This window comes from Gallus gallus, chromosome 28, assembly GCF_016699485.2.
Source record: "Gallus gallus isolate bGalGal1 chromosome 28, bGalGal1.mat.broiler.GRCg7b, whole genome shotgun sequence".
NCBI classification, from domain to species: Eukaryota; Metazoa; Chordata; class Aves; order Galliformes; family Phasianidae; genus Gallus; species Gallus gallus.
In genome coordinates, this window is record NC_052559.1 from 5,376,853 (window position 1) to 5,385,843 (window position 8,991).

General features: G+C 50.8%; 2 protein-coding genes across 5 annotated transcripts; both read left to right on the forward strand.

The window, feature by feature from the left end:
• Positions 1 to 122: 122 nt before the first annotated feature.
• Positions 123 to 4,127, forward strand: LOC420160 (cathepsin L1-like). 4 transcript variants are annotated; one of them, XR_001470428.4, is made up of 9 exons: positions 123 to 171; positions 1,419 to 1,544; positions 1,701 to 1,823; positions 1,975 to 2,124; positions 2,374 to 2,598; positions 2,685 to 2,853; positions 3,048 to 3,162; positions 3,314 to 3,515; positions 3,615 to 4,127. XR_001470428.4 is itself a non-coding variant. In NM_001281488.2 (8 exons), the coding sequence occupies exons 1-8, from the start codon at positions 169 to 171 to the stop codon at positions 3,411 to 3,413; spliced, it is 1,011 nt and encodes a 336-aa protein (NP_001268417.2). In that variant the 5' UTR covers positions 123 to 168; the 3' UTR covers positions 3,414 to 3,548. The 4 variants fall into 4 exon arrangements, 3 of the variants coding, with proteins under 3 accessions (NP_001268417.2, NP_001268419.1, NP_001268418.2); NM_001281488.2 differs by lacking the exon at positions 3,615 to 4,127 and having other exon boundaries at positions 3,314 to 3,548; NM_001281490.2 differs by lacking the exons at positions 2,374 to 2,598; positions 3,615 to 4,127 and having other exon boundaries at positions 3,314 to 3,548.
• A 143-nt stretch (positions 4,128 to 4,270) lies between these two features.
• Positions 4,271 to 8,480, forward strand: MYDGF (myeloid derived growth factor). The gene is made up of 6 exons (NM_001006342.2): positions 4,271 to 4,452; positions 5,208 to 5,258; positions 6,038 to 6,099; positions 6,549 to 6,630; positions 7,170 to 7,242; positions 7,614 to 8,480. Exons 1-6 carry the CDS (start codon positions 4,297 to 4,299, stop codon positions 7,691 to 7,693), a joined length of 504 nt encoding a protein of 167 aa, NP_001006342.2. The 5' UTR covers positions 4,271 to 4,296; the 3' UTR covers positions 7,694 to 8,480.
• Positions 8,481 to 8,991: the final 511 nt, after the last annotated feature.

Here is an 8,991-nt window from a genome sequence, read left to right on the forward strand (position 1 = left end):
TGTCATGCACTCTGCCAAGTACCTTCTGGTGTAGTTTTGAGGTTTGAGGGGCAGCGGAAGGGGAGGTAATGGAGGAAGTTGCACATCTCTGAAGCTTCCTTGAGAGAAGTGTGCTTTCCCTCAGAGACAGATAAGTCACTCCCTTCAGAGCTGGGTGGGTGCCGGTACATGGTAAGAAGCTTTATTTTGCAGGGTTTGCTTATTTTAAGTCTTGATCTCAAGTGTTTTCTTCCTGTATCAAAAGAGCAAGCATTCTTAAAATGCCTGTGATGAACTCTTAAACTCTTCTAGATGAGCAGTTTATCTGCCAGCTTCTTTGATCCTCCAAGCTTGCTTCTGAAGCTGTAGGATTACTTGGTGCCATAAAAAAAAAATGTTTCTTTTGTTGGGTATTGAGATCCTGAGAGGCATTAACTTGGAAAATCACTTACCACAAACCCAAGCTTTTTCTATATGTAATGAGACTGAAATACAAAAGGTGTAGGAGGCTTCCACCTGGCTGTCTTGAGAGACAGGGTATGAAGCAGCAAAGTAGCCCTTTTGGATAGAGAATTTGCAGCTGCAATATAATGTTAATTTCCTGTGAAGGGTGAGTGGTAACGGCAACAGGAAGCGGAGGGTATTGTGATGGATGCTGGGGAAGCCGGGTAGAAAGTGCTCTTCCTCAGCACCAAGCCTGAGAGTTTGTTAGGAGGCACTTCTCCCACGAAACTCCAATATGTTGAGCTTTATTTTTAGGTGTAGGATGTGGAGGAGAACAGATGTTTTGTTTCAAAAATAAATCATTTTGAACCACTCCTTGAGCTACAGAATTAGCTCAGAAAGCTGCTGTCACTCTGAAAGATGGTCGAGTGAAAACTTCCCAGCATCTCCATTCCTAAAGTGTGGGGAATACAGCTGTGGTGATGGCTCTCACTCTCTCAAAGCTGCAGTAGTGGAAGCTATGCTCAGGGCAGAGTCCTAGGTGCTGATCTCTCACTGTTGCTGCTCTAAAAACAATGCCTGTGGGATGGCTGAGGTAGCTGCAAAATGTATTTTGTCAAATTCCATCAAAGGAGGCATGGGCTGTGTAGCAGAAACGTGAGGAAGACAAATGGCTGCAATGGTGGGGGGCTGGGGAGGGTTACATGTGTCTGGCTGCAAAATGCAAAGTGTAAACTGTTGCTGTGTTGGGCTCTGTGTTTTGCCTCAAGTCTCAAAGCTGCTCTGAACTTCTAAAGCTCCTGTCAAAACAGCAGCATGTCCATACAAAAGTTGATCCAGCTGAAGGAACAAATGTGCTTCTTGCCTTTCTCTGCCTTCCCCTCGTCTTTAATCAATGCTTGGAAGGACTTATCTTTCCCAAACCAGTGGCTGTGGAGTAATCATGGGGCTCTACCCAGACCTACCTTATTCCTCCTTTTGCTTTTTCCCCTCAGTTCAGGGCCATGACTGTGCCACTGGGGCTGCTGCTGGCCCTGTTGGGCTGCACCACGGCACTGGACCCTGTACTGGAGGAGGCCTGGGAAAGGTGGAAGAGCCTTTATGCCAAGGAATACCCTGGGGTAGGTCCGCACCAGTTGCAAAGGATTTGGCCATGCCCAGCTCCCCTTGGGCCTGACAGGCTGGGGCCAGCTTCAAAAGGGTCCATACCTAGCAAGTCCCCTCTGGTGCTCCTGCGGGGCTGTTCCTGACCCAAAGGCTGCTCTGCCCCTTGATAGGAGGCTGAGCTCATCCGCAGGGAGGTCTGGGAGAACAACCTGCGGCGCATTGAGCAGCACAACTGGGAGGAGTCGCAGGGGCAGCATACATTCCGCCTGGGAATGAACCATTACGGGGACCTGGTACTTGCTGGTGCACCTCCTCCAAGGACTTGATCCTGAGGACTGGGTGCACCCAGCCTACTTTGCTTGGAGTGATGGTGCTCCTTGGGGTGCAACCTGCCCATGGGGAGCAGCAGTGCAGGTGGCCTGCAATACACATGTGCACCTACAGATGGACGAGGAGTTCAACCAACTCCTGAATGGCTTTGCCCCAGTGCAGCATGAGGAGCCAGCACTGACCTTCCAGGCATCGGCAGCTCAGAAGACCCCAGCAGAAGTGGACTGGCGAATGAGAGGCTACGTGACACCCGTGAAGAACCAGGTGGGCACATGGGGGGCTCTGTCTGGGGCAGTGGGATGGGTGTCAGCAGCAGAAGCAGGAGACTGCATCCTCCAAAGTGGCCAGAATTCTGTGAAACCCAGAGAAGCAGCTCCTATAGTTTTGGCTGTTGAAGTTTCTTGTAGTTTTGCAGATGAGGAGCTGGAAAGCAACACTGTGGGGTCACAGCATCCTCCTCCATCAAGTTTTGGAGTGATATTGTGATCCCCTCATCGCTTCCCTCTCACCCAGGGGCACTGTGGGTCATGCTGGGCATTCAGTGCCACAGGGGCCCTGGAAGGACTCGTCTTCAATTGGACGGGGAAGCTGGCAGTGCTGAGTGAGCAGAACCTCATTGACTGCTCCCGGAAGCTGGGCAACAACGGTTGCCAAGGTGGCTACATGACCCGTGCCTTCCAGTATGTGCATGATAACGGTGGCATGAACTCAGAGCACATCTACCCCTACCAGGCCACAGTAAGGGGCAGCAGGAAGGTGGGCAAGTAGGGATAGAGCCATGGTCATGGGTCCCAGCTCTGCTGCTGCTTTCTCCCTGCTCTCAGGACACCTCCAGCTGCCGATACAACCCTGCGGACAGGGCAGCCAACTGCTCCACGGTCTGGCTGGTGGCCCAGGGCAGTGAGGCAGCGCTGGAGCAGGCAGTTGCAACTGTGGGCCCCGTGTCTGTGGCAGTGGATGCCAGCAGCTTCTTCTTTCACTTCTACAAATCAGGTATCAACCCCCACACCTGGAGAGGTGCAGTTAGGTAAACTGAGGCAGGACTGCCTTCCTGTGGAGCTGGGCAGCTAAGCCCTCACAGAGCCCACAGGGCACCCAGCCTAGGTGAATAGGATCAGCCACCCTCCTTTTACCAGATGAATTGACTGGGGTCGGAGCCTGGACAACCTCAGTTCTGTTCTTTCCAGGCATCTTCAACAGTATGTTTTGCAGCCAGAAGGTGAACCATGGGATGTTGGCTGTGGGCTATGGCATCAGCCAGGAAGCCAGGAAGAACGTGAGCTACTGGATCTTAAAGAATAGGTAGAGGTGGCCCCAGATCTGCCACCGCTTTCAGCCTGTCCACTGCTCTTCTGTGACGTCAAAGATGCAGCAGGAGTATCCCCATCCCATGGAATGGGTCTCCCTGTGCCCTGGGAACGCAGATGTGCTCACTCTCCATCTCTTCCTGCAGCTGGTCGGAGGTGTGGGGTGAGAAGGGCTACATCCGCCTGCTGAAGGGAGTTAACAACCACTGTGGGGTGGCCAACCAGGCCAGCTTCCCTCTGCTGTGAGCTCCTGCACTGGGAGGAAGATGGCGCTCGCTGGGATTGCTCCCCTGCCTTGCTGTGATGATAGGGATGCTTCCTTCTGGAAGGGGCTTTTGTCTGTGTGTGGTGAGAAACAATTAAAAATGGCATAGCTAATCACTCTGTGCCTGCAAAGTGGGGGCTAAGGCATGGCTGATGTAGCAGGTTCTTTTCTTTCCTTGCCAGCTCCCTCTGCACAATGGTTGGTGAGAGGAGCTTTCTCTGCCCTTCATAAAATCGCAGAGCGGTTTGTGCTGAAAGGGACCTCTCAAGGCTATCTTGTCCTAGTCTCTGCAACAACCAGGGATGCCTACAGCCCAATCAGGTGCTTTTCCTTCCAGCTGAATCTCAAATGCAGAGCTCTGAGATTTTTTGGCCATAACTGCAGCTCTCTAACCCAAACATTATCCCTCCTAACCCAGCTCTTTATTAAGTAGCTCCTTACCAAAGGGCTAGGCAAAACAAACAAACAACAACAACAACAACAAAAAACCTACACTTCCTTCACCTCCTGCTGCTTATTTCTGTGTCCATCAACTACTGTGGGGATTTGCTCCCTATGAGCACAAACAAGGCCATAGTAAGGGGGAACACAACCCTGAAATGGCCACTTTAGGGACAGGGCAGAGCAGGTGGGATGGCCCCAGGGGCACTGTCCAGGTAGACACTGTCATTTTGTCCAATATCCCAATGGCTCCTTGTCCCTTTGTCTCAGTGGTGAAGAGCCCCCGCAGTCCCTGCCCTCACTCCGCCACAGCCCGGCCCAGGCTCCCTGCCCGCACTCAAGACGGCCGCCACGGCGCCCGGTGACCACCCACTGCCGGCACTGACCCCTCCCGCCCGCCGTAGCGCGGGCTTCCTTTCCAAGATGGCGGCGCCCTGCGGTCGGAGCAGTCGGTGGCTGTGGGCCGCGGTGGTGCCGGCTGCCGTGCTGTGCTTAGCGGTCCGGGCCGCGGAGGAGGCGAGCACGGCTGAATTCGACGTGAGGCCTGGAGGGGAGGTTCACTTCTTCTCCCGGAGCCTGGTGAGGGGCGAGGAGGGACGGGGAGAGGAGAGTGTACGCGCCTCTCGCTGATTGGCGGGGACGCACGTCGTTCCTCTCTCCTGGCACGGGGATTGGCTGACAGCGAGGGAAGGCAGGACGAATGGTAGATGACGGGGGGGGGGGGGGGGCCGGTTGCCATGGGAGCGGCGCCCGGGAAAGGGGCCCCCACCCGGAGAGGGGGAGAGGAGGGGTGTCTACAAAGGAATGAGATCTCAAGGAAAGAGGGAACCCTCCTCCCGGGGTCGGGTACCTAAAGAAAAAAGGGGTGGTGGGCGCCAAAGGGCCGCCAGCTGAAGGAAACGTCGTGACACCAAGGTGAGACGATCCCCGTGGCCAAGGAGAACTGACCTAGGCCGGGTCGAGTGGGGGGAGTCCAGTGGAAGGAAATGCTCCAAGGGAAAGTGAGGGACTCCAAGGGAAGGAGGAGTCTCTGGGTTAAGAGGTGTGCTGAGGGGACGGGACCTGGTGGGATGGGAGCTGCAGGTCCCTGCCCACTCCCCAGCCCAGATCCTCAGGGTTCTGTTGAGACCCTCAGAATGAGGGCCTTGCAGCACCCACCGTTACTGGGGCTTTTCCTGGGGTCAGACCACTGGGGGATGCTCTGTGCCCACAGCCCCTGTAGCCTTCTCTGGTGTTCCCACGTCTCATGTTGGTGAGAAGTTACTGATGTTGAGCAGGTAGATTCATATAGACTCTCACACTGTGGCCAGGCTGCTGATCTTCTTTTTTTCCAGGGAGATTATACCTGCACTTTCACATACTCTGCTCAGGGAGGAACAAACGAGGTGAGTTGGGCAATTTGGATGCTTTCTTTGCGCTCAGTCTCTGGCTGCACAGGACAGGATTCTGTTGTGGATATTAGCGTTGGCAGCAGTAGTAACTGGGAAGGACAATGTGCCTCAGAGATAGAAGGTTGCTGTTCTGCCAGAAGCCTTGGTTGGTCAGTCATTATTTCATCCCCTAGGTTTAGTTGTGGCCAGGACAAGAAACTTATTTTTCTACAAGGAGGAAGTGGTTTCCTTTGTGATCAGCTGATTCCAGGGCCCAGGAGCTGAGGGAGGGTGGGGGCACCATTTCCAACACCATGTGTTTGCAAAAATAACTTTGTTGGATTTGCTCCTTTAATGGATGCATCCTCTGTGTGTTTCAGCAGTGCTGCGGCATACAAGGCCATGGCATTTGTAAGTTTTAATGAATATTGGGGCCAAATGCTTTCAGTGGAGAACAGAGCTATCATTTCATGCCCCTGGTGGTAGGAAGGGCCTTGGAGAAGTAACTCCTTTGTTTTTAGGAAACTGCATAGAACCAGGTCCTTTTATTTTACTGTAAAAGGAAATGAGACTTGAACTCTTTTCTGTAATTGTATTGATGAAACAGTGGGGAAAGAGAAAGGGTGACCAGGCCTCCTGCTCTGTGCAAACAAAACAGACGGGGCCATCAACAGCTGTTCTGTAATTAAGTTTTGCAATTTCGCAGTGGTGCTCCTGCAGCTGGGAGGTGGGGATGAGTTGGAAAATGGGAGATGTTTCCCAAGATTAACTGTTGGGGCCTTTCCCCTCTGCAGCAATGGCAGATGAACATTGGAGTCAGTGAAGACAACCTGCTCTTCTCCTGTTCTGTCTGGAGGTGTGTGGCTTAACCTGAAAAGCAACAACAAGCCAGGTGGGGGCTTGGCCAGGGATCCTCCCTGTGGCAGCAGGGACGGTGCTTCCTGGCTTTCCTCTCCCAGGAGATGCTGTGACTTTGGGAGGCTTCTCAAGCCATGTGATGGTTCTTCCCTGATCTCCTCACTATACTAGTTGAAGCTACAAGAGAGCTAGAAGTGGCTGTGGAGGGAGGGAGCCGTGTATCCTGCCACTCCTCTACACCTCCACCCTCTCTACCAACAGCAGGGATTAGAAGAAGCTGCCTGACTTGCTCCTTCACTGGAAAGTCAGAGCAGGATGGTCTCTAATGCTTGTGGCCTAGAGAGCCAAGAACCAGAGTTAGTCCCTGTACCTGACCCTTCCCTGTGATCTCACCTCCCATGTGATCTTTCTCTGCTTTAGATGCCAAAGGCTGTGTTCTCATTTTAGGCCCCAAGGGAAGTCTTACCTCTTCTTCACCCAGTTTAAAGCAGAAGTGAAAGGAGCCAAGATAGAATACGCCATGGCTTATGTAAGTCCAAGCTGATGACTCGGATATAGATATATGGAAGGCTGCTGTAAAACATGGGTTGGACATTGAAAACATGCTTGAGACATCTGTCCAGTAAAATGTACTCCACCATGCCCTTAATTAGAGAGTGGTGGCAGTCAGGACTGAGTGTCTGCAGAAAGACCCTCCTGCACTGTTTTATTTCTGCTCCCTGTATGCTGTGGATTAGCTGCTGGCTTTGCCAATGTTAGTGGCTCCAAAAGACACCATCTTGCCAGGATGCACAGGACAAGGAGTACCTTGATGTGTCTCAGCAAATTCATTCTTCCATTTCCTTGCCTTTCAGTCACCTGAAGGTTGGAAGTTTGTGGTTTAAAAGGAAATGGAAACATAGCCAGGAATTTTCCTTCAAATTTCCTTTGCAGATGTAATTCTTTCACTCCACATTATTGAAAGACAAGTTTGTTCTTTTTCAAAATGTGCTGTTGTTTATTTGCTCTAAATGCACTAGCTTCTTGGATTACCTCGATTGCATAAGCTTTTTTTCCTTCCCGTTTCAGTCTCAAGCTGCAGTGGGTGCACAGAGTGACATCCCCTTAAAACAGGAAGAATTTGAAATCACTGAAACGACAGGTCTGTGACTGAGAAAACTATGTGAAAAAGGGCCCGGTGTGGGAGTCAAATCTGGTTGTCTGCCAGGAGATGAGCAGTTAAGTTTAAAACCAATGGGTGACAGCATAGAGGCAGACACTGCACATTATGGAGTCAGCAGTATAGTGTTTGTGATCCATAGTTGACAGCAAGATTTTGCAGGTCCTCTTCCAGTGTAAATGTTAATTGGCATAGGGGAAGAATGGGTTTATCGCAGTGTGCTTGTACTGTGCATGTAAAGAAGTTCAATGTCCAACTTGCTCGCTTTTTATCATCCTGGAAGGGAACCAGCAGGGCTGTTTTATTTATACCATACCTTCTGTTTATCCTATACTTGTTTTCTCTCTTTCTAGTGTCTCACAGGGAAGGCAAGTTCCGTTTTGAACTGTCGAAACTCGTGATTGTAGCAAAAACTCCCCATGATGAGCTGTGACTCTGAAGATGCTGTTGGGCAGTGTTTTGGCCAGGAGACCATGGCAGACAATGGAGATGATTACTTGTTATTGGCAGTTATTTCAATTGGCCAAACCTTTCATGTTTTTCATACTGAGGTGCGCTAGGGTCCAAGACAAGTGGGACATCGAGGTGTTGAGAAAAATGCATTCTGTCTTGTGTCAGAGTAACAGTGTGCTTTACAGCTGGAAACAACCTCTGAAAATCCTGATCTGCAGCCAGCCATTCTGCTGCCTGCTTTCTGCTTCAGTAATCTGCTGAATAAGGTAAAGCTCCCTTCTAAAAGGGCACTTTATTTTCCTTGCTAGGAGGAGCAATGTAGCATATGGGCTTAAACAAGATCTCCTAAATGAAAGTTGTTAACTCTGGAGTCTCTGGAAGGTGGCAACAGGGTTTCTTTCTCTGGAAGCATTACAGAAGAAACAAATTAAATTGGGTAGGAGGGGGAAGGAAGGGATAGAGTTGGTCAAAGCCACCTGACTTCTTGAGTGCCACTGTGGAAAACCGTCACTGGCTTAATTGGAGAGGATGTTTTGTTCCTGCTCTAGTGCAGATGGCAGATTGGGATAACTTGGCATGGGGAAGGCAGAGCTTCTTATTCTGACACAACCCAGGGATCAATCCAAGCAACACTTTCATGTCTCAGTACCAGTGCAGGACTATTTTCTATGTACAGAAGCATTTTTTTTCTTTTCTAAAATATTCATAGTGAGGGAATATGGAATTCCTATCCTGTGTAAATACACAAATAAAGCATCATGCTCTCACCTGGGTTTGCTTTGGTCTGTGATTCCTGTCCTCCAACTGGATGTCTAGCAATGGGCACAACCTTCAGCGCTTGCATATCCAGGAGTTGCTGAGATGTGCTGCCGGAGGTTGGAGACTGCAGAAGGCTTATGGGGGTTCTGCCCATCCAAGAGGTATCCCAGCAGCCCATAAGAACCTGTAACCCAGTGCTGGCATGATAGGTGCTTTGCCCAGAGGTGATACCTGTTGTCAGCTGTTGTCATTGTTAGCTACCTTTTCTGTTCTGGGGGATTTTCCTTGTCTTTGAGAGTGCTTTGCACTAGGGATTTTACAGGCTCTGTTTTCCAGACTCTTCCTGGATGCTTCTTTCTCCATTGAGTGGCTCCTGGAGCTGCAGATAACCTTGAAGGTCCCAGGAGTGATCTCTTTCTCTGTTAAACCAGCTGCTTGGAGGGAGTCAGAGCAAAACAGAATCAAAGGGACTCATTTCCCAGAGTCAGATGGCCAGTGTTAGGACTAGAAATCTAGGTC

Excerpts from the sequence above, each read along its gene's own strand:
- LOC420160 (NM_001281488.2), top strand. Across the intron at positions 2,854-3,047 it reads CTTTCACTTCTACAAATCAG|GCATCTTCAACAGTATGTTT; the intron begins GTATCAACCCCC and ends TGTTCTTTCCAG. Across the intron at positions 3,163-3,313 it reads TACTGGATCTTAAAGAATAG|CTGGTCGGAGGTGTGGGGTG; the intron begins GTAGAGGTGGCC and ends CTCTTCCTGCAG.
- MYDGF (NM_001006342.2), top strand. The coding sequence starts at position 4,297 with ATGGCGGCGCCCTGCGGTCGGAGCAGTCGGTGGCTGTGGGCCGCGGTG. Across the intron at positions 4,453-5,207 it reads ACTTCTTCTCCCGGAGCCTG|GGAGATTATACCTGCACTTT; the intron begins GTGAGGGGCGAG and ends CTTTTTTTCCAG. Across the intron at positions 6,631-7,169 it reads TAGAATACGCCATGGCTTAT|TCTCAAGCTGCAGTGGGTGC; the intron begins GTAAGTCCAAGC and ends TTCCCGTTTCAG.